Source organism: Amia ocellicauda, chromosome 11, assembly GCF_036373705.1.
Source record: "Amia ocellicauda isolate fAmiCal2 chromosome 11, fAmiCal2.hap1, whole genome shotgun sequence".
NCBI classification, from domain to species: Eukaryota; Metazoa; Chordata; class Actinopteri; order Amiiformes; family Amiidae; genus Amia; species Amia ocellicauda.
In genome coordinates, this window is record NC_089860.1 from 26,149,816 (window position 1) to 26,173,028 (window position 23,213).

General features: G+C 49.4%; 1 protein-coding gene across 13 annotated transcripts in view; it reads left to right on the forward strand.

Moving 5' to 3' along the window:
- LOC136763300 (microtubule-actin cross-linking factor 1) overlaps positions 1–21,500 on the forward strand; it is a 129,576-nt gene extending 108,076 nt beyond the window's left edge. For 2 of the 13 annotated variants that reach the window (XM_066717195.1, XM_066717207.1), the window contains 38 exons: positions 67–273; positions 431–658; positions 848–1,066; positions 1,235–1,438; positions 1,989–1,997; positions 2,528–2,759; positions 2,912–3,138; positions 3,348–3,470; positions 3,665–3,766; positions 4,243–4,344; positions 4,947–5,120; positions 5,257–5,412; positions 5,615–5,812; positions 5,984–6,112; positions 6,319–6,495; positions 6,668–6,823; positions 7,125–7,331; positions 7,467–7,586; positions 7,728–7,897; positions 8,091–8,250; positions 8,658–8,852; positions 9,014–9,142; positions 9,945–10,088; positions 10,223–10,411; positions 10,708–10,819; positions 11,164–11,321; positions 11,578–11,740; positions 11,931–12,085; positions 12,305–12,379; positions 13,118–13,135; positions 14,174–14,291; positions 14,895–14,963; positions 16,083–16,115; positions 17,365–17,576; positions 18,374–18,487; positions 18,780–18,891; positions 19,118–19,413; positions 19,743–21,500. In XM_066717195.1, the coding sequence (XP_066573292.1) occupies positions 67–273; positions 431–658; positions 848–1,066; positions 1,235–1,438; positions 1,989–1,997; positions 2,528–2,759; positions 2,912–3,138; positions 3,348–3,470; positions 3,665–3,766; positions 4,243–4,344; positions 4,947–5,120; positions 5,257–5,412; positions 5,615–5,812; positions 5,984–6,112; positions 6,319–6,495; positions 6,668–6,823; positions 7,125–7,331; positions 7,467–7,586; positions 7,728–7,897; positions 8,091–8,250; positions 8,658–8,852; positions 9,014–9,142; positions 9,945–10,088; positions 10,223–10,411; positions 10,708–10,819; positions 11,164–11,321; positions 11,578–11,740; positions 11,931–12,085; positions 12,305–12,379; positions 13,118–13,135; positions 14,174–14,291; positions 14,895–14,963; positions 16,083–16,115; positions 17,365–17,576; positions 18,374–18,487; positions 18,780–18,891; positions 19,118–19,404 (5,583 nt within the window). In that variant the 3' untranslated portion in view covers positions 19,405–19,413; positions 19,743–21,500. The remainder of the gene's footprint in view (positions 1–66; positions 274–430; positions 659–847; positions 1,067–1,234; positions 1,439–1,988; positions 1,998–2,527; positions 2,760–2,911; positions 3,139–3,347; positions 3,471–3,664; positions 3,767–4,242; positions 4,345–4,946; positions 5,121–5,256; positions 5,413–5,614; positions 5,813–5,983; positions 6,113–6,318; positions 6,496–6,667; positions 6,824–7,124; positions 7,332–7,466; positions 7,587–7,727; positions 7,898–8,090; positions 8,251–8,657; positions 8,853–9,013; positions 9,143–9,944; positions 10,089–10,222; positions 10,412–10,707; positions 10,820–11,163; positions 11,322–11,577; positions 11,741–11,930; positions 12,086–12,304; positions 12,380–13,117; positions 13,136–14,173; positions 14,292–14,894; positions 14,964–16,082; positions 16,116–17,364; positions 17,577–18,373; positions 18,488–18,779; positions 18,892–19,117; positions 19,414–19,742) is intronic. The other 11 variants (XM_066717203.1, XM_066717198.1, XM_066717201.1 and 8 more) reach the window with 11 other exon arrangements.
- The last annotated feature ends 1,713 nt before the right edge of the window (positions 21,501–23,213 follow it).

Consider the following 23,213-nt stretch of genomic DNA (forward strand, 5'->3'; position numbering starts at 1 on the left):
ATCCTTGTTCTTTCTCTCCTCTCCTTCCCTCTCTTCCCTCCCTCTTCTTTATACCCTCCCCCTCAGGAGCTGCGGTCAGTGTGTGTGGAGAAGAGGCTAGTGCTAGACACGGTGGACGAGGTGGGTAACGCCCTGCTGGAGCTGGTGCCCTGGCGTGCCCGTGAGGGGCTGGACCGCTTGGTCGCCGATGCCAACCAGCGCTACCGCTCTGCCAGTGATGTCATTGCCCAGCGGGTGCAGCAGATCGACGCTGCCATCCAGAGGTCACAGCAGGTAATGCAGGATCCCCCCCAGTCACCCAGACACACAGACAGATGAGAAATGCCCCATGATGTACTGTTACTGAGTTTCTCTTTTTTTTTTTTCCTCTCTCTTTGCTTTCATATCTTGCCTTCCGTCCCCCTCTCTCAATCCTCCCCTCCCTGTGCAGTTTGAGCAGGCTGTGGATGGAGAGCTGTGCTGGGCCGGGGAGACGCAGAGGAAGCTGGCATCGCTGGGGCCACTGGGGTTGGAGCCCGAGGTGGCTGGGGCTCAGCTGCAGGTGCAGAAGGCCTTCACCATTGACATCATCCGGCACCGGGACACTCTGGACCAGCTACTCGCCTCGCGGGCTGAAATCCTGGACAGTTGTACCCCCGAGCAGAGACAGGCACTGCAGGTGAGGGAGGGAAGGTGCCCCATTGAGCATAGACACTGCAGGTCAGGGAGAGCAAGGGGATAGAGGGGTATAGTGTGTATATGTGTAGTACAGTGTGTATTACAATCTGACATTTAGATATTGCCTCCTTCTCCCCCATTCCCTCTCTCCTTTTCTCTGTCTCTCCTCTCTCTACACTGCTCGGTGCAGGATAAGGTGGACTCTCTGAGTGAGCGCTATGAGGAGGTGAGCCGGCTGCACTCGGAGCGGTTCAGTGCCCTGGAGCGGGCCCAGGGCCTGGCAGGACGCTTCTGGGAGACCCAAGGGGAGCTGGAGCCCTGGCTGGCCGACACAGAGGCCCTCATCGCCCAGCTGCCTCCACCAGCCATCGACACCGAGACACTGAGACAGCAGCAGGAGCAGATGAGGGTGAGGGAGAGAGGGAGAGGGAAGTGGGGAGGTAGAGAGGGAGAGGGATGCTAAGGCACTGGCCAGACTTTCAAATGTTTGCCTTTTTATTTGCTTCAAACTTGCCAAATCTCCCTCTCCTCTCTCTCTCTCTCTCTCTCTCTCTTCAACCCTCCTTCAATCCTCCAGCTCCTGAGAGAGTCCATAGCAGAGCACAAGCCCCACATTGACAAGCTGCTGAAGCTGGGGCCGCAGCTGGCCGCCCTAAGTGACCAGGGGGGTGCGCAGGTGAGCCAGCACTACGAGGAGGCTGACCGGCGCTACAGCAACATCAAGGACGAGGTCAAGCGCAGGGCGGCTGCACTGGACGAGGCCGTGTCGCAGTCCGCACAGGTACCCCCAAAATACTGACCCCCACAATACTGTGTTGATGTTAACACTGCTGCTACAGTCCGCTCTGGTACCCCAGTACTTACCCACACTGACTACCCAAACTCCACAGCAACTAACCCTACTGTCACAGTCCCACAGGTACCCCCAAAATAGCTACTGTACTGCCCTATATAACAGCACCAAGGCTCTGTCTCACTGTAAAAGGGCCCCAGGGATGTGTGTCTCTGTATAACTGCCCCAGGGGCTCTAACTGCACTGTGTTATTGCCCTGCCTGCCTGCATGCTGTTGATCTAACATATTTGTCTTGTCTCTCCACCTCCCTCATTCTCTCCATCCCTTCCTCCCGCTCCTCTTGTTTTCTTCTTCCCTCTTTATCCCTGTTCACTCCCCCTCTCCATCTCTTTATCTCCTCTGTGCCTCCTCTTCATCCCTTCATACTTCCCCTCTCTCCTCTCTTTCTCTCACTCCTCCCTCCCTCCCTCCCTCATTGTGGATGTGCTGTGTGTGTTCTGACATCGTCACCCCAACCATCACTGCTACTCACCACAGCTTGGCGAGGTAAGACAGAGAGACACATAGACAGGAGGACACACACACACACACACACACACACACGGGTTCAGACGGAGACGCACACACACTCACACATCCACACACACACTTACGGGCTCAGACGGAGATGTACACAGACTCTCTCTCTCACACACACACACACACACACACACACACACACAGAGACAGATATGCTGACAGAAACAGACAGTTATACAGCAAAAGACCTACCAACAGAGAGAGAGACAGATGGACAGAGACTCTTGACTGAATAAATGACCGATAGAAAGACTGTTGCTGCTCAGTGTGTTGTGTGTGTAGCTGTTGTCTGTCACATCACTATTGTACTGTATCATTTGGCGGAAGGTGCTGTAAATTATGAAAAAGAAGGTTGTTCTCTCTTTCTCTTGTTTGACATTGTTAATTTTTGGATTTTCCCTACCCCTCCCTCTCTCTCACCCTCCCAATCTCCCTTGTCTTCTCACCTCTCGCTCCCCTTCTCCCCCTCTCTCTTCTTCTCCCTTTCTCCACCACAGTTCCACGATAAGATAGACCCCCTGCTGGAGACGCTGGAGGGGGCGGTGTCCCGGCTACGACAGCCCCCACAGATCCCGGCGGAGGTGGAGAAGATCCGGGAACAGCTGGCCGAGCACCGGTCCTCTGGGCTGGAGCACGACAAGCTGCTGCCTAGCGTCACGGCCCTGTGTGCCCGAGGGGAGGAGCTGGTGTCCCGCTCTCAGGGCTCAAACACTGACCCCGCCGCCCAGGGTGAGGGAGAGGGGGAGTGATGTGGGGAGTTGTGTACTGACTGTCTTCTGTGTTAATTTCCTGAAGTTCTGTGGTTCTGACCCAGTCTCAGGCTTTGTCCTTGTGATTTTGATTCTGGTTCTGATTGTTTCTCTCCCCTTCCCCTCTCTCAGTGGTGGAGGCCGGGGTGGCCCGTCTGCGGGCGCTGTGGTCGGAGCTACGTGGGCGAGCAGAGGAGCGAGAAGGGAAGCTGCTGGACGTGCTGGAGCTGGCCGGCCGCTTCTGGTCCGACGTGGCAGCGCTGCTCAGCACGCTGCGCGACTCTCAGGACATCGTGCGTGAGCTGGAGGACCCCAGCCTCGACCCGTCCCTCATCAAGCAGCAGATCGAGGCGGCTGAGGTACATGCCTGAGCAGAAACCACTATAGAGAGAGAGTGAGAGAGAGTATGAGTGTTTGTGTGAGTGTGCATTTGTGAGCTTGTGTGAAATTCAGTACAATATTGAGTCTATTGGTTTCATCTCACTTGTTTCTGTCCCTATTGTCCTTTCTCCTCACCTTTCTCGTCTCTCTCTCCTCCTCCCTCTTCTTCCTCTCCCTCTCCCTCCAGGCCATTAAAGGGGAGACTGACGGCCTGCGTGAGGAGCTGGAGTTTGTCAGGACCTTGGGGGCTGACCTCATCTTTGCCTGCGGGGAAACGGAAAAGCCCGAGGTCAAGAAGACCATCGACGAGGTGAGAGAGAGAGAGAGAGAGAGGGAGACAAATTGGATATTGTGTTTCATCATTTCATAGTTTGTTTATTCCAGGGACAATGAGTATTCCAGCTATACTATTGCCACTTAGAGGTGGTATTGAGAACTGCAGCCTGTGAAGTTGACCACTCCCCTCTCTCTCCTTCTCTCTTTTTCCCTCCTCCTCCCTCCCAGATGAACGCCGCGTGGGAGGGTCTGAACCGGACGTGGAGAGAGAGAATGGAGCGCCTGGAGGAGGCCATGACCGCCTCACTGCAGTACCAGGATGCACTGCAGGTCAGCAGACACAGACACACCAGACTGACATACAGACACATAGACGAGCATTCCAGCACCAGATGTTTTTTACATAATTAAGACTTTATTTCCACATTTATAAATATTTCAATTTGAAAAACAAATACTGAAATAAATGCAAAATCTCGATTTTGAAATAAATATTTGCTGTCTGACTACCTATTTAACTAAATCTTAAATCTGGGTTTTAAAGATAAATATTTAACTTAAATCACTGACTCAGAAATGTTTACCTTAAATCTAAATCTAAAAAGACATGCAAGAAAAGTACCCCATACCCCATGCAGCTCAGCATACACGTACACTCACTCTCTCTTACACCCACACACTCACACTCTGTGGCCCCTTACAGGCAGGTGTTGGCTGACCTATGTAAACCGTTACAGGTAGGGGACAGTGTGGAATGGACAGGGTCCATGGTATTGATGGTATTGTCTCTTGTCTCTGTGTCTCAGGGTATGTTTGACTATCTGGACAACGCAGTGATTAAGCTGTGTGACATGTCCACCGTGGGGACAGATCTCAGCACCGTGAAGCAGCAGATCGAGGAGCTCAAGGTTTGAGGACATCTGAAATTCAAATTAAAAATGAGCTTTATTGGCATGACAAATATTCATTCTCTCTGTCTCTATCACTCTCTCTCTCTTATCTATCTCTTTCTCTGTCTAACTGTCTCTGTCTCCATCTCATTCCAACACTGTCTCTCTTTCATAAGAACATAATGAGAGGAGGCCATTCGACCCATCGTGCTCGTTTGGTGTCCATTAATAACTAAGTGATCCAAAGATCCTATCCAGTCTATTTTTAAATGTTCCCAAATTTTCAGCTTCAACCACATCGCTGGGGAGTTTGTTCAGATTGTGACGCCTCTGTGTATGAAGAAGTATCTCCTGTTTTCTGTCTTGAATGCCTTGAAGCCCAAATGTCTCTCTCCATGTCTCTGTCTTTCTGCAAGTCTGTCTGCCTCTGTATTACACTCCCTTTCTCTCTGTGTTGCAGTCCATCACTCTCTCTCCCTCCGTGTGGCTGCAGTATCTGTGTGTTGTGATGAAGCTGTGTTGCTCTGTTGGTGTCTCAGTGATGGCATATATGTACATGAATGGAGAGATGAATAAGTTATGGAATACAAAACAAATGACTGACTGTCTGTGTGTCTCAGCTGTTCAAGGTGGAGGTGTACCAGCAGCAGATCGATATGGAGAAGCTCTGCCACCAAGGGGAGCTGCTGCTGAAGAAGGTGGTGGACCAGGCAGACCGAGACATGATCCAGGACCCACTCACTGAGCTCAGACACCTGTGGGAAAACCTGGGGGACAAGATCACTCACAGACAGGTATAGCACTCACCTACACAGGCACACACCAGTGCATCGCACACCTTAACAGGTAACACTACAGAGACATTATTTGTTTACTCTTCCTCTTTCTCTCTCCCCAAATCCCCCCCTTTCCCTCTCTCTCTCTCTGCAGCACAAGTTGGAGGGGGCTCTGCTGGCTCTGGGTCAGTTTCATCACGCCCTGTCCGAGCTGCAGGCCTGGCTGAGCCACACGCAGCGCACCCTGGACAGCCAGCGGCCCGTCAGCACTGACCCTAAGGCCATCGAAATTGACTTGGCCAAGCACAGCGTGAGTGTCCCACCCCCCGGCCAATATCGCCATGTGATATGGGGAGTTTCACATCAGGCTCAAGAAGTCAGCGAAGGGAAAAGCTCTTTATACAGTGTGCACAAGGGACGCCCCACTGAACAACCTCAGTTATACAGCATGACTCATTGTTCATTGCCAGGGTGGGACAGGTATTTGACATCTCTCCCTCTCTCTCTCTCAGGTGCTGCGGAACGATGTCCTGTCCCACCGCTCCACAGTGGAGACGGTGAACAGGGCAGGGGAGGAGCTGCTGGAGTCCAGCCCTGGGGAGGAGGCGGGCACGCTGCGTGAGCAGCTGGACCAGCTCAACCGCAGCTGGGAGGCCCTGTTACTCCAGACCCAGGACCGACAGCAGCAACTGGAGGCCGCCCTGCAACAGGTACTGGAGGGACATTGGAGGAGATGGGGAGGGAGAGAGAGAGGGAGGGGAAGGAAAAGGGGCTGATTTCTGTTATAACTTATGTCTGCTCTCCCTCTTCCTTTCCCTCTCTCCCTCGACCCCCGCCTCACCCCTCTCTCTCGGTCTCTTGCTTTCGCTCTCTCTTCCCAGGCGGAGGGTTTCCATGGTGAGATGGAGGAGTTCCTACAGTGGCTGCGCCGCACAGACAGTCAGCTGTCAACTGCCCGGCCCACAGGGGGCCTTCCCGAGACCGCCCGCGAGCAGCTGCAGCAGCACATGGTACTGTACCGTACTGCACAGTGTGAATACGCAGTATAACACTGTACTGGTCTTGACCTTACTGGACTGTACTGTACCATACTGCACTGTGTAAACTTGTAGTATAAACACTGCACTGGACTGTAGTGCACATCCTGTTTGCTGTGCTGTGTGTATACTATACACACTGACCACTGTGCTCTCTCTCTCTCCCTTTCTCTCTGCAGGAGCTGCAGTCCCAGCTGGCAGGCCGATTGGAACAGCACCACCGGCTGCAGGATCAGGGTCAGGCCATGCTGCTGGCCCGTGGGGAGGAGGCCATGTCCGGCTCCAATACCCAGCAGAACTTGGCGCTGCTGGAGGCCAAGTGGACCAGCCTGAACACCAAGATGGAGGAGAGAAGGGTGAGTGTCTCAGCTGGACCAGACTGGAGCCACTGCAGTGGACAATTCTGTATTATACTGATCTGGACCGGACTGTTATTTCCTGTTATGCAACACTGAGGACTGTCCTACAGTGTGACCAGAATATCTTAATTTACACGCCCCCACCCTCCCTTCTCTCATGGCACCTCAGGCTAAGCTGGAGGAGGCGGTTTCCTTGGCGACGGGCTTCCAGGCATCTCTGCAGGACTGTATTAACTGGCTGACGCAGGCGGAGCAGACTGTCAACACGGCCTCCCCCCCCAGCCTCATTCTGGACACAGTGCTTTTCCAGATAGACGAACACAAGGTGAGGGAGGGGGGAAAGAGGGAGAGGCAGAGAGAGGGATGGAGGGTTATGGTAGAGGGGAAACAGGACAGGGGGGAGGAGGGAGGGGAAGAGAGAGTGAGGGGCGGATGGGTTAAGAGAGAGTAAAAGCATCCTTAACGGAGTTTTTGTGTCTCCTTCTCCTTTTCCCCGCCTTCCACCTCTCCCTTCTGTTCTCCCCTCTCCTCCGTCTTACTTTATATCCCTTGCCCCTTCCCTTTTCCTTTTCCTTATCCCTCTCCCTTTTCTTCTCTTTCGGTCTTTCTCTCTCCCTCCCTCTCAGGTGTTTGTGAACGAGGTGAACTCTCACAGGGAGCAAGTGCTTTCCCTGGAGAAGGTGGGGGCGCAGATCCGGCTGGCCAGCCAGAAGCAGGATGTGGTTCTGATCCGAAACCTGCTGCTGAGCGTGCAGGCCCGCTGGGACAAGGTCGTCCAGAGGTCACTGGAGAGGGGGAGGGCACTGGACGATGTCAGGAAGAGAGCCAAGCAGGTAACGAGGGAAGGAGGCAGGGAGGGAGTGAGAGGCGCAGGGCATAGTTAGCACTATGTTTACACTCTCTCTGTCCCCCTCTGCGCCCCTCTCTCTCTGCCCCTCTTTCTATCCCCCTCTCTCTTTCTCCCTCAGTTCCATGACGCATGGCGCAAGTTGTCAGACTGGCTGGAGGAGGCGGAGACACGCCTGGACTCAGAGTTGGAGCTCCCCAATGAGCCCGACAGGATCAAACTGCAGCTCAGCAAGCACAAGGTACTGTTTGTACACCTCTCTCTCTCTCTCTCTCTCTCTCTCTCTATCTATCTATCTATCTATCTATCACTCAGACAGCATCAAACTGCAGTGCTCTCTGTCACTCTAACACTCTCCCTCTGTTTCTCTCTCCCCTTGTAGGAGTTCCAGAAGGCCCTGGGCTCGAAGCAGCCTGTGTACGACACCACAGTGCGCTCGGGCCGCGCCATGAGGGACAAGAGCACGCTGCCCGGGGATGGACAGAGACTAGATACCCTGCTGGGAGAAATCAGAGACAAGTGGGACACTGTGTGTGGGAAGAGTGTGGAGAGGTGAGAGATAGAGAGGGAGCCTGAAGAGACGCTGGGATTATTGTGGGGGGGATTATTATTATTTCTGTTATTATGTGTAATTTATTAATTTAAATTTTTATGTCAATTAAATAAAAAAATAAAAAAGGTCCCTACCCCCTCTCACTACCTGTTCACCCACTCTTTCTGCCCATCTCCCTCTCTGTGTCTCCAGGCAGCATAAGCTGGAAGAGGCGTTGCTATTCTCGGGTCAGTTTGCGGACGCTCTGCAGGCGCTGGTGGACTGGCTATACCGTGTCGAGCCACAGCTCAGCGAGGACCAGCCGGTGCATGGGGACCTGGACCTGGTCACCAACCTGATGGATGCCCACAAGGTCAGTTGAAGAGGCTGCAGAGGTTAAGCCAGCCTGCACCAGTCATTTTTAATTACTTATTGAATTAATTGGTTGATTGATGTAATTGACTTTTGTAATCCATATATTTATGTTACAGGTTGAAAATGTATTGTAGAAATTAACCCTGACACATATTTTCCACCTAATAAATATACTGATTAACACAATGACATATATAGATTCCATATGGGAGTGTGCAGTGTGCAGCCCCTTAGCATGTCTGCACAGTGGTCTGTGTACCTGTGTGTTTGTGTTCAGTGTTTGTGTGTGTGTTCAGGTGTTCTAGGACAAGTAGTGTGCAGTGTTTAAGCCCCTCTGTATTCCTGTACAGTGATGTTTTCAGCTGAACGTGGCCCGTGTGTGTGTGTGTGTGTGTGTGTGTTCAGGTGTTCCAGAAGGAGCTGGGGAAGCGCACAAGCAATGTCCAGGCGCTGCGCCGGTCTGCCCGTGAACTCATGGACAGTTCCCGAGACGACACTGCGTGGGTGCGAGTGCAGATGCAGGAGCTCAGTCACCGCTGGGACACTGTGTGCGCCTTGTCCGTGTCCAAACAGACACGCCTGGAACACGCACTCACACAGGTCAGACATCGAGAGGGAGGCAGGGAGGGAGGGTTTGCCTTTTAAAGTGTGTGGATTAATTATATACAGTAAGTGGGGTGGTTCTGTAGTGTGGGGTGGCTGTGTGCAGTGTAGTGGGTAACGGGTGTGATGAATTGTGTGTTGTGTTGTGTGCTGTGCAGGCGGAGCAGTTCCGGGCCGCAGTGCAGGCGCTCCTGGAGTGGCTGTCGGAGGCGGAGCAGACTCTACGGTTCAGAGGCCTGCTGCCAGAGGAGCCCGAGGCCCTGCAGAGCCTGCTGATCGCTCACAGGGTGCGAATTCATACGGACACAGCTGCTCTTCCTGCTGCTGCTGATACTGTTACAGTTATTAATATGGATATTGCTAGTTACCACTGATACTGATACTTGCACTACTGCTGCCGCTACTGTTACCATAGTGCAACTTGAGACTCACGAGTTTGTGCATTCCTATCTCACCTTGTACACAGAGTCCGAAATTGTTGTATGGCGGTGATGTGTCAATTGTGGAACAGAAACTAGTTAAATTCAATCTGATTTAACGTGCGTTAAAAATTACATTGACTAATGAAAGTTGACCGGAAGACGTGGATTGATGGAAAAGCATATAATCTGCCTGTCTAACCAGGAAGAATTATGCAACAAAGCAAATAAAGGCTACAAGGACATCGAGAAGAGGCAATATATGACAAGCTATGGTAGCTATTGATGAATTCTGGTGAAGCACAGATAAACAACACGAAAATTACATATGTTATTTGCACATTCAAATAAATAGTGTAATGCTGAACCGTGCACTCTGCCTTTGTGTCTTTATGGTGAGGTGTAGTTTGTGTGCGATAAGGTTTTTTTTACACATCATTGTAGTTGTGGAGGTAAACGCACACCAGCTCAAGAAGGAGGAAAGCTGTGTACCTGATTTGGTTTTAACAGATCCAATGTGCAAGGTCCTTGACGGACAACATTTTGTATTACCTACTACAAGTGACGTATTACATCCAGTGTGCAGCGGCCTTTACTCTTATTGCAGTTGCTGCTGTTCTCTCATTCCCTCTACATTTTTTTCTCTCTCTCTCTCTCTCTTTCTGTGCAGGAGTTCATGAGGACAGTGGAGGGGAAGCAGGGAGATGTGAACAGGGCTGCTACGATGGGGGAGGCCATCTTGGCTGTGTGCCACCCAGACTGCATCACCACCATCAAACACTGGAACACCATCATTAGGGCACGCTTTGAGGAGGTGAGCGAGAGAGGGAAGGAGGAAGGGAGAGGGGAGAGAAAGAGGATAGGGAGAGAGAAGGCTAGATGGTAAGGTGGGAGCGATGGAGAGGGTCTAGCCCAGTGTAACCCATTGCATATGTGTTTGTACTACAGGTGCTAACATGGGCCAAACAGCACGAGCAGAGACTGGAGTCCGCCCTGGCTGAGCTGTTGAGCAATGCTTCGCTATTGGAGGAGCTCTTGTCATGGCTGCAGTGGGCGGAGACAACCCTGGTGCAGCGCGACACAGAGCCCCTCCCCCAGAATATCGACCAGGTCAAGGGGCTAATTACAGAGCACCAGGTGGGTGGGGCCAGCCCAGTGCGCATTCTCATTCGCTGGTGAACTGTCTATCAAAATCCAGTGCTGTCCTTGATATTGGTTGTTTTTTGCATTTTGTTTTAATAGTTGTTGTTAATGTTTGAAACTCTACTTAACATGCTGTGAAAGTATTAACTCCTTCTCTTCCTCTCTGTATCTCCTCTTCCCTCTAATCAACCCCTCTCCCTTTCTTGCCTGTTTTCCACTTATCTTCTCTCCTCTTTCTCCCGCTTTCCCTTTCACCCTGCTTTCCCTCCCTCCCATCCTCTCGTTCCCAGGTGTTTATGGAAGAGATGACTCAGAAACAGCCGGATGTCGATCGTGTGACAAAGACGTACAAGAGGAAGAGCACGGAGCCACCAGGCGGGCTGGCTGACAAGCCACGCACACGTGAGTCACACACTACACGTCACACACTGTAATACACAGTGAGTAATGTGGTTTGTGTTTGTATAATAATCAATCAGTCAGTCAGTGTATCTAGTGTATAAACCCCTATCAAATTCAATTTCAATTATCAATTCAATTTCAGGTGCTTTATTGGCATGACCTCACAGATTTGTAGTGTTGCCAAAGCAATTCAACATTACATATGTCTATGGAAATAATAAATAAATAAAAATCGTGTTCTATTAAAAACTTACAGGACAAAACTAAACAAAGTACGATATAAATTATAAATAAAATCTTAATATACATAAACTGCTGTCTCTCTCTCCCCCCTCTCTCTGTAGGTAAGCACCTGTCCCAGTCTCAGGCTAGTATGGTCCCGTCCGTGTCACAGGGAGGAGGTCCACGGGTCATCCAGCTCTCTGGCCGCTGGCAACAGGTCTGGCTGCTGGCTCTGGACCGGCAGCGCAAGCTCAACGATGCCCTTGACAGGCTGGAGGAGGTACTGTGCCCACTGACACTGAGAAACTGAGATAAGGAGAGAAAAAGTAACTGATACAGAGAGAGAGAGAGATACAGAGACGGGAAGATAAGTCATGTCAACAAAGCTTGTTTAAATTTGAATTTGAGATAGAGGGAGAGGGAGAGAGACAGATAGATATGCAGAGAGAGAGACAGATGGACAGAGAAGCTGATAAACTGAGTGTCCTGCTCTAAGACTTTTTCTTTCTCTCTCACTCTCTCTCTCCCCTGTGCAGCTGAAGGAGTTTGCGAACTTTGACTTTGATGTGTGGCGGAAGCGATACATGCGCTGGATGAACCACAAGAAGTCGCGGGTGATGGATTTCTTCCGGCGCATTGACAAGGACCAGGACGGCAAGATCACGCGGCAGGAGTTCATCGATGGAATCCTGGCCTCCAGTAAGACATTGCGCCCCTGTGTCTGTGTGTGTCTGGGTCTGTCTCTGTATGTAGTATGACTGGTACTGTGTGTTACTGTGACTGTGTTTTACTGTCTCTGACACAGGCTGTGATGTCTGTTGTGTGACAGTATATCCATATGCTAGCTCTATGTGATAGCATGTTAATGACATGTGCGTGTTTTCTGCAGAGTTCCCCACCAGTAAGCTGGAAATGAGTGCAGTGGCGGACATCTTTGACCGCGATGGTGACGGCTACATAGACTACTATGAGTTTGTGGCAGCACTACACCCCAACAAGGACGCCTACAGACCCACCACTGACGCTGACAAGATAGAGGATGAGGTGAGAGAGCGATAGCAAGACTGACATACTGTATCACACACTCACGCACACACATTCACACTGACAAGATAAAGGATGAGGTGAGAGAGACACTGATGCACTGATTCATGAATTTGTAGTTTGGGAATCTTGAATTTAGTTTTTCTGTATGTAACATGTCTCTCTGTCTCCCTCTCTCTCTGTTTCTCTCTCTCTTTCTCTATGTGTCTGTGTGTGCAGGTGACAAGGCAGGTGGCTCAGTGTAAGTGTGCCAAGAGGTTCCAGGTGGAGCAGATAGGAGAGAACAAGTACAGAGTAAGTGTCCCCTGTTATTATTTTTCAAGAGCAGAGTTTTTTTTTTTTTTTTTTTAAACTCTCCTATGTTTAATTTTACATAATCTCTAAAAAAATATATATCTTCTGAAATTATGATACTTATTATGATTAGAATGATGATGATTATTGGTTTGATTAACTATGACCTCCGGCTGTGAGGGATGTGTTGAGGTTATTGTCAGTGCCAGGCACCTGCTGTTGTGTTTTAGAGTTTAATTGTTATTAGCCATCATGTCTGTGTTTTAAAATCCCCTTCCATTCCTCCCTCCATCTGTCCATTCCTCAGTCTCTCTCTCTCTCTCCATCCTCACTTCCTTGCTCACTGACTGACCGGCTACAGCTAACTCGTTGTTCTCTCCTTTGTTGTTGTTCTAATTAGCACAGGCCTTGTAATTGAGTAATTGACTTTTTAGGAAATTCAAGCTTATTCATCTTTGAAACTAAAATAATTATTGGTAGTAGTGTAGTAGCAGTAGTAGTATGTTATTAATTATCATTTTCCACTAACGGCACAGAACCACCACTCTCTCTCTGTCTGTCTCGATCCACGTGTGTGTGTGCACATGTGTACGTGTGACCATCATCCCCCCTGTGTGTGCAGGTGCAGGTAATGTTTAGGTGTGCACTGACTGTCCGGTCTGGTATTTCACTCTCTCTCTCTCTTTCTCTCTCCCCCCCTCCCTCCCCCTCTCTCTCCGTTTTCCGGATTTTTTGTAGTTCTTCCTTGGAAACCAGGTAACGAGCGCAGAGCCGGCCGCACTGAGCCCTGCCCCTCCCTCTGTCCCCATGCTCTGACTGAGCCTCACTGATTCGCTGACCCCTGCTTGATTATAGACTGAGCTTTTCACATTATATTAATTATTATTATTATCATCATCATCATCATCATTGTCTGCAGTTCCTGGGACCCAGGCTGCAATATTCTATATTCAATAAGAATGTTATTGTGCAATATAATCAGCAGAAAGGCACCACAGTATATATTAAAACAAACAAACAAGTTAATTAACCAATAATCCAGTTAAAAGCTCCCTGTAATTCTGTATTGGATGCAGTGGTTATTGAAAATGAATCTGAGATGACATCACAGCCATTGAAAATGCATTATCGGAGCAGAAGTCACTGATTATGTACAGAGGAATAATGTCACTGATTGGCTGGCCAGTAGAGGGGGAGGGACTGGCAGGGTGCTGGGTGTGCAGTGCTGTGCGGACACACTATGGCTGCCCCAGAGTGGGGGCAAGTAGTTAAAATCAAGGAGGGGGTGGGGGGATGATTGTGTTTGCTGTGCTGTGAAGGGTGTAAGATTGGGGCTGAGGTGGGGGGGGGACTGTAATTTGTGCCAGTGTTTTTGTGATTTTGTGAACTCAGCTGAGCTCCCTTCATTTATTAATTGATCTGCAAATTGTTTTTTAATTGGACTTTTCATTTGAAGAGTTTTCAGCTCCTCAATTATTACAGATTTCAACTATTATTTATTGATTTGTTTAATTATTTATGTTTGTGTGTACGGTATGTTTTAATTGCTGAAGTTTAATGGCTGAACAATTAAAAATGCAAGTGAACTTATAGCTGCTGAGGGTGGTGTGGTGTGGTGCGGTGCGGTGCGGTGGGGGGACCTGGGTTACAGTCTGGGCCTGGACATTAATCTCATCTGCCTGCATGTGCTTCTTAGTGCATGAATTATTATTATTATTATTATTAGTATTATTGTTATTATAATAATGGTGTTGGGTTTCTTAATATAACACTTTATCTCTCTCTCTCTCTCAGTTTGGGGACTCTCAGCAGCTGCGTCTGGTTCGTATTCTGCGCAGCACAGTGATGGTGCGCGTGGGTGGGGGCTGGATGGCACTGGATGAGTTCCTGGTGAAAAACGACCCCTGCCGAGGTGAGTGGTCACACACGCCTCCAACTCACACACACACACGCACACGCAAAGAGAGAGAGGGATGTGGAAGGCCAGAGTGACCCACACTGCTGCCCACTGACGGGGACAGAGACGCCTATAGACAGACAGACACACACACACACATTCCTGTGCCAATAGAGACCCTCTCACACACACACACACACACACACACTAATTCATCAATCAGTTGGTCACTCTGTTCTGGAACTCAGCCTCTCCTCTCCTCTCTCTCTGTCTTACTCTTTCTCTGCTCACATTTATCTATACCTCTCCTTCCATCTTTCTGTCTTTCATATCCTTTCTTCCTCTCTTATTCTGTTTTTCAGTCTGTCTTTTTCTCTCTCTGCTGGGCTCATACAATCCTTTCCTTTTCCTTTTTTTCATCCTTTCTTTCTTTCTATCCCTCCTGTCTCAGTGGCTGGATGTCTTCCTCCTCCTCTCTGCTCTCTTTCTTTCTCTCTCTCACTCAGTTGCATATTGTTTTTACTGCTCGCTCCCTCTCTCTCCCTCCCACATGCGCACTGTCTTTCAGTAGAGAGTCGTTATCTCTCTCTCTCCCTTTCTTTCTCTCTCTCTCTCCAGTGCATCATCCTGGAAATAAAATCCCTCGGTCCGAATCCAGCAGCTCCATTCCCAGCCACCGTCCAATAGGTCGGCTGCTCCTCTCTCTCCTCTCTTTCTCTCACTCTCTCTCAAATTCTAATACACACACACTCACATGTCTGATAATCACCCCTCCCAGTGGAGAATGTTGTTGCTGGAGTTGGTACAGTTAATAGTGGGAATGTCTCTTGCCTGGAGAAAAGTCACACTACGCTTCTGATCATGAGCAGCAACAGCAGGGACTGTTGAGTTAGACATTGACACTACAGTGTGAATGAACACTTCAGCCTAGGGGGGAGGACTGATTGGTCACAGGTCAGTGTGAACAGGTGTGTCTTAGGCAGGTGTACTCTTGTTAGGTGAGATCTTTTCAGAGGCTTGTTGTACAGCTACCCAGGAAAGCAAAGGGTTAAAGATTTCTGTTTGAGTAAACTTAAGGTCTCTCTCTCTGTCTTTGTGTTTGTCTGTGTCGGTGTATGTCTCTCTCTGGTTGAGTCCGAGTCTCTCTTTGTCTCAATGTCTATGACACTCTGTCTGTGTTTCTGTGTATTGTGTGTCTTTCTCTATGTGTCTGTGTCTGTCTATGCGAGTCTGTATATCTCACTCTGTGTGTCTGTAAGTCTCACTGTTGTCTGTGTATCTGTGTTGTGTCAGTGTAATCTGTGTGTTGTCTGTCTACCTGTCTATATCACACACTGTTGTCTGTGTGTGTCTGTCTGTATATCTCTCTGTTGTCTGTCTTGTCTACCTGTCTGTATCTGTATATCTGTTTTCTGTCCCTCTCTCTCTCTGTTGTCTGTGTGTGTCTGTCTCTTTCTCTGTGTTGTCTGTCTGTCTGTCTGTCTGTCTGTGTATATCTCATTCTGTTGTTTGGGTGTCTGTCCGTCTGTAAATCTCACACTGTTGTCTGTGTGTGTCTGTCTGTATATCTCTCTGTTGTCTGTCTTGTCTACCTGTCTGTATCTGTATATCTCTGTTTTCTGTCCCTCTCTCTCTCTCTCTCTCTCTCTCTCTCTCTCTCTCTCTCTCTGTGTTGTCTGTGTGTGTCTATCTATACCTCACTCTGTTGTCTGTCTGTCTGTCTACCTATGTATATGTCATTCTGTTGTTTGGGTGTCTGTCCGTCTGTAAATCTCACACTGTTGTCTGTGTGTTGTTTTACCACAGTGACAGTGACTCCGGGGTATTTCTGCTGTAGAGGTATTTCCTCTCTGGGTCTGGCTCTGGGGCAGGAGGGCAGTTTGCTGTGGCGCAGTGGGGCTCTGGGGCAGGGTTGGGGCAGTTTGCAGTGAGGCAATTTGGCTCTGGCGCAGGGAGGCAATTTCCAGTGGAGCTGTGGGGCAGTGAGGCAATAGTGCAGTGGAGCTCTGTCAGTGGGGTGGCAGGGAGTGATTGTTATGGGGCATTGGGGCAATTGAGACAGAGCTCAGGGGCCCAGACTGTGCTGTTGTGTCTTGCTAAAGTTGTTGTCTAGTTTGTCTTTTAAATAGAAAACTTTCAACACACTGCAAACAATATACACATTATTATTATTATGATGATTATAAGGTGACTGGTTAACCCTTTCCTGGCCAGCCTGCTGCAGACAGCTGCCTGTGTCTGTGCTGGGCTGAGAATGGCTCGTTAATCAATTAACTCATTACTTATTAAACCAGCTAATGATGCTGCCTGGCTGACTGACCCTCAATCTGGGGCTGCTGCTCTTGTTGATCTCACTGCTGGGCTGAAGCTCTCTTTCTTCTCTCTCGCTTTCTTTCCTTTGGTGTCTCTGTCTCACGGTATCACTCTCGCGATCTTTCTCCATCTCAATCCCATTTCCTCTCTCTCTCTCACATACACTCTAAAAACCTCCTACTCTCTCTCAATCTCATTCTCTAATTCAGTCTTCCTATCACTCTTTCTTGCTCTGAAACCTTTCCCCACACTCTCTCTTTCTCTCTCTAGTTTGACTGCTGCACAGTGAGGCACTGGCTGAATGTGTTGTATTAACAGAAAAGTAATTGATTAATTTAAGTATTGATTGCTTTTTAATTGTAATTAAAAATAATAAACATTAATGTACGTATTTTTTAGTTTATTTTCGTTTTAACTTTGGCTTTCAGTGTTTCTGGCCTTTTAACCCTGGGAAGTGTGTACTGGGACATAGCAGAGTGAGACATGTAATTCTGCCATGGACTTTAACTGAGTTTCTCCTCTCTCCCCCTCTTTTCTTTTCTCTTCTCCACCCTGCTCCCCTGTGACCCTCCATGTCCTCCCTTCCTCTCTTCTTCTTCACTGCACTACTCCTCCTATCTCCACCTCGTTTCCCTCTCCCTTTTATCTGTTTCTCTCCCTCATTCATCAACCCACCCTCTCTTCCTCATCTCTCCCACTCTCTCCCTCCTTCTCTCACTCTACCCCCTCCCCCAACCCTGTCTTTCTTTCTCTCTCTCTCTCTCTCTCTCTCCAGCGCGCGGTCGCACAAACCTTGAACTTCGGGAGAAGTTCATCTTGCCCGAGGGGGCCTCCCAGGGACTGGCAGCCTTCAGGTCACGGGGTCGGAGGTCAAAGCCGGGCTCGCGTGCTGCCTCCCCAACCCGCTCCAGTTCCAGTGCCAGCCATAGCAACCAGAGTGCCGCCTCCATACCGTCGTCCCCAGCAACGCCCACCAGCGGAGCCAGGGTGAGGAGAGGGATGGGGAGAGAGGGAGGGCTGGGAAGGGAATGCATACAACATACACAAGTGCGCGCGTGCACACACACACATACACACACATATGTAAATACCGTGTTTGCGTGGCCCCTCATCTTGGTCGTCCCAGTCATTGTGTAATGTCACGTCTGCTGTCATGTGGACAGAGAGAGACTGGCTAACGTAGGGAGAGGAAGAGCTGCAGAGAGAGTGTTCTGGCTCGAGGTATGACAATTAATGGGTGGGGAGAGTGTGTGTGGGTACAGTGTTGTTTTTCAGCGTGTGGTTCAGTTTTGTGTGTGTGAGAGTGTCAGTGTATGTGGGTAGGGTGTTTGTGAGAGTGTATCAATGTGTGGGTAGCATGTGTCTGTGTAGTATGTGTAGCTTGTCTCATTGCTCTGTGTGTCCAGGTCTCTGCGGAGTTTTCATTTGTTCTCGTTTCTGTTTTGTTTCGCTCTGTTGTCCTCTGCTGCTCCCTGCGCCTCTCCTTCACTGCTGGTTTTCCCGTTCCGTTCTTCACATGTCCATCTTGCACCAATACACTACACCACCCTCCTCCTTCCCTCCCTCCCTCCCTCCCTCCCTCCCTCCCTCCCTCTTGCTATATTTCTTCCTCCCTTCTGTCTCTTTCGGTCTCTCTTTCTTCACCCTTTTCCCCTTCCCCTTCCCACTTCTTCTCCCTCTTTTTCTCCACTCTTCCCTTCCTGTCTCTCTCTCTCTCTCTCTCCCCCTCTCTCACTCGTCCCCTGCGCTCCCTCGCTCCCTCGCTCCTGGTTTGCGTTTCACAGACGCCTGTGTCTCAGAGTCGGGGGTATGCCAAGCCCTGGCTCGCTCACAGCAGACCCTGCACTCCGGCCCGGGGCCCCGGCTGCCCTGAGCATAGCCACACTGCCAGCACTGAGGTACTGCGACACTGACACACACACACACAGTCACTCTCAAAGACGCGCACACACACACACACATTGTCATACACACACACAGACATTTTCACACACTGCAACACTCACAGACAAAGTCACACACACACACGGATACTGTAACCCAGTCTCTCACACACACAGACACAATAACACACACTAAAACCCCAACACACTGTTATAGTGCTACACTTACACAGCAGCACACTGTGGGACACCCGCACACTGATATAGTTCCCCAATAACACTCCCAGTCTCTCCTCCCTCTCTCCAGGTGAGCTCAGGTTCAAAGCTGAAGCGCCCTGCCTTCCACTCCAGCCGTGGCTCTCTGTCCGGGGAGAACGGGGCCCAGGGCACCCCCACCTCCACCAAGCCTGGCCGCATAGGTGAGCGCACACTCGGAGCAAGAGCGTAGTACAATACTATACTACAGAGGGTATATATACTCTGTGCTATATATAGTGCACTGCGCTGTACTGAGGTGTACTGCACAGTGTGCTCTTTTCTGGCTGTGCTGTGCTGTGCCTTGTACTGTACTCTAACTGGCACAGCTGTACTTCTGCAATAACTCACTCTCTTCTCTTCTCTCGCATTCCTCTCCTCTCCCATTAGACTCTAAACGGACAGGTACCTCTGCCAGTGGTCCAGCGAGCCGTGCGGGCAGTCGGGCGGGAAGCCGGACGGGCAGCCGGGCCAGCAGTCGCAGAGGCAGCGATGCCTCGGACCTGGAGCAGCTTGAGACGCAGTCCGCCTGCTCCGACGCCTCCGAGCACAGCACTACGGGGGGGCGGCGGCACGGGGTCAGCGCCAAGCCCTCCAAGATCCCTACCATCTCCAAGAAGAGCGCCTCCTCCACCTCCTCCACCCCTAGCCCCAAGACCGGCGGCGGCAAGAGATAGTGATGGCAGGTAGAGAGCGGGGGGAGAGGGATCACTGACTGCCCTGCTCAGAGAGAGGGTGTACTCTCTCGCACACGCTCATACACACACGCTCACACATACACTTATATATACACTCAGACACACACACACAGACACAGACACACACACGCAGAGAGAGAGAGAGAGAGAGACTTACACTGTGCAACACACTCTGTGCTTCTTCATGAGAGACACCCAGAGAAGACAGAGAGAGAGACGATGATCTAAGATGACAAAGAAAGCTGTTCGTATGTATCAGTGTTGTTAATTCCAGTATTTTTTTCTTTCTCTCCTCTGTCTGGTTTACAAAAAAAAAGCGATTCAATCACCACGACAACAACGACACCACCACCCAGGAGATCTGTGAATGAACGACCACAACAACAACCATAACGACGACAACAAGAGCTGCAATTGCACTGCATGAGCTGAAGGCAGCGACGGGCCCAGAGGGACTCACGGACTCGAGGACAGACAGACAGACTGCGGCATGAAGCCGGAGCTGCAAGACTGCCCTCCCCCCACCCCCCACCCCCACCCGCGGTGCCGTCCACTGGACTACAGACGTGCTGTGTAGTGTGCGCGTGCGTGTGCGTGTGTGGTCGACACGCAGGGCCGTCACTGTGATGCGAGATCCCTGCAGCACTTTTCTAATGTCCTGGCTGTTGCCATGGATACCGTCCTTGTGACTGGAGGGACAGCACTCCTTTTCAGCAGAGACATTCACAGCTGGATGAAACGCAAATAAAACATGGATATAAGAGAATAAGCGAGTGCAGGAGGGAAGAGAGAGAAAGAAAGACATAAGGCTTGGGGGGGCTTGTATCTACTCCATGTTTGCTCTTTGTGTTTTGCGTGTTTTAACAAAATGGCGACTGCGCATACAAAGTCCCCCCCTCCTCTATTCTGCTCCTTCTCTCTCCCCCTGCCCTCCCCCCCCACCACAGCCAACAGCCTGCACTGCCGTCACAGTGATGTCATGGCCCAAGCTCATGATGTCATAGCGACAGAGTGACACATGGCCACGGGCTGTTTGTGTGTGGAGCGGAGCGGGACGTGTGTGTGTGTGTGTGTGTCACTCTTAGCTCAGTCACAATGTGTTACAGGGAGGCCAAGCAGAAGGTTGACTCCTAGGTCACTGAGCTTCTGTACAGAGGGACAGATGCCCAGAATGTTACTGTTGTTTTTGTGTTTTGTTTTTTATAACTATTATCTGGTTAATTAAATAAAAATAAATAAAATCGTCTTTTTAGGGGGGAGGTGGGGTGGGCTTGTCTTTTCTTTATTTTTTAAGGGAAAAAAGAAAAGAAAAAGCAGAAACTTATTTATTTTGGGAGTATTGTATCACTGGCCAGAGTGCATTATAATAAATTTGGATTTTTGTTATTATTATTATTATTATTATTATTATTATTATTATTATTATTATTATTGTATGATTCTTTGTGAGGATCTCTCTCGCTCTCTTGTTAGTGCGTCTCTTTCTGGATTGACGGGGGGGCGAGGGAGAGGGAGAGGGTGAATGAGTTACTGACAGACAGAAAGAGAGCAGATTATGGAGCGGCAGAAAATAGAGAGAGTGAGAAAGAGTGGCACATCAGCCCCAGTCTCCCTTTTTCCCCTCACCCCTCTCCCTCTACACTATACTGGGCCATCTGACTCACCTGATGCTACAGACTGGGTCCCCTGCACTATACTACAGCACTGAGTACAGGCAATCCAGTCTGGGCAAACCAGAGCTGAACTGACGTCTGGGTCAATTCGATTTTATTTATTTATCTTCTGAGCCGTGCCCCCTCACCTGAGCCTGCCTGACTGTCCTTTTGGAAGGGAGGGGGGGCAGGCAGTGTGTAGTTTGCTTCTTTTGTTCCTCGCTGGGGAAGGAGAGAAGAGAGGATGTGCCGTCTGCTTGTGTTAGAGACTGGCAGGCACACTGGAGTAATGGTTGTCAGGGGACGATAAAGATTATGATTATTAAAAATGAATAATGGTAAATAAAATGGATTTTAAACAATCTTTTTTTCTGTTCTCTTTTTGTATTAAAATATCGCTTGCAGTAAAAAACTACGAAAACATGTATGTAGTTCAGTCTCGTGTGGTTATTTTTATTTTTATTTTTTGTAGTTTGTGTCTCAGTGTGTGTAAGAGTATGAATGTGTGTCATTACGTGTGTGTGAATGTTAATTTGGTAGCGGGAGTGTATGTTTGAATGAATGTGGGAGTTTGTCAGTGTCTGTGTGTGTGTGTGTGTGTCCGTGTGGGAGGGTGAGTGTATCTGCGCTTGTGTGTATGTAAATGTGTGTGTGAGTCTCACCCTGCTGTGGCTGCAGCCCTGTGGTTTCTGGGATGGATGGGGTTAGGGAAGGGCGGTGTCCATGGCATCACTCCCATTCCACATTGTGTGTGTGCGCGCATGTGTGTGTGTATATATATATATATATAGACACACTTCCTCTTCCCTTCCCAAAATCTCTGACAAATACTGCCCACCACAGACGCTCACACTCACAACCAACACAACGTATTAAAATATGCCAACACACACAACACATTAGCACACTCACTCAGCTGCAAATATTTGTACCCCCGCAAACAACCCTCTCACACACTAATGCATTCATGAACAGCTGCAAACATCTAGACTTACACATGCACACAGCTGGAAACCTCTGAACTGATTAACCACATTGACACAAACCGACACACACAGACTGACTCGCTGGCACACCTGTAAACATCTGGACTGAGACCCAAGCACACTGACGTAAACTCGCAGACCCTGAATGAGAGATGGAGGGAGGGAAGAGTTTTGAAATTGTCAGTCCAGAGGAACAGAGTGTGAACAGATGAATGGGAGAGAGGGGGACAGAGGGGAGGCAGGAGACTGGACTGGTGAATAATTTGAATGAGATGTTCTCTGTACGCTCCCAACACTGTGCCACACTGCTACCACAGCCATGACACAATCACACTCACCAGATCTGCAGATTATTATTAATATTATTGTTGTCATTATTATGATTATTATTACTAGCAGTAGTAGCAGCCAACTGGCTCAGATACTGAAACTGTTAATTGTCATTTATTTTATTATAATTTGTTTAATTTTATTTAATGAGTGTTTATTTTATTGATGTTGCTGTACTCCTGTAATCTAATTATATGTATTATTTTGTTTTTTAATGGAGTTGCTTTTAGATCCCGTGCTCTTTGCAGCCGTGCCCGAGGTGAGGGAGTCGCTCTTGTGTACCTGCCCAGGCAGTACCTGTGTCCTGGCACTGCTAGGCTGGGGCTGTTGAGTGGGACACCTCTGTCCTCATCCGGGACCCTCTGAGCCGTGCAGCTCCTGGACTGGACACGGTGAGGCACTGTGGGGGAGTGGTGCGTCTGAGCAGGTGCCGCTCCTCTGCCTGGGCTCTGGGACTGTGGCAGGAAGGGAGCAGGACTGTGCGTCTGGGGAGAGAGAGATTGTGTCTGTCTCTTTCGCCTGCTGTTGTACTGTCTGTTTATTTTATAGTTTTATTTTGTCTGTTTTTATTTTTTTATTTTGATTAATATTATTATTACTCAGTATTTTTCTGGCTAAGATTTTGGTTTCTGCGGAAACTCAAGACTTAAAGAAAACTAGTTTGTTTTGTAACTAAACAGCACCCCCCTCTCTCCCTCCCTCTTTTCCTCCCTCCATCCACTCCTTGCCTCTCTCTCTCTCTCTCTCTCTCTCCAGTGAATGGGTTTCTTGTGAAGGAGGGAAGAGGAGGAGAAGGCGGTTTTTGCGATTAAAAATAATC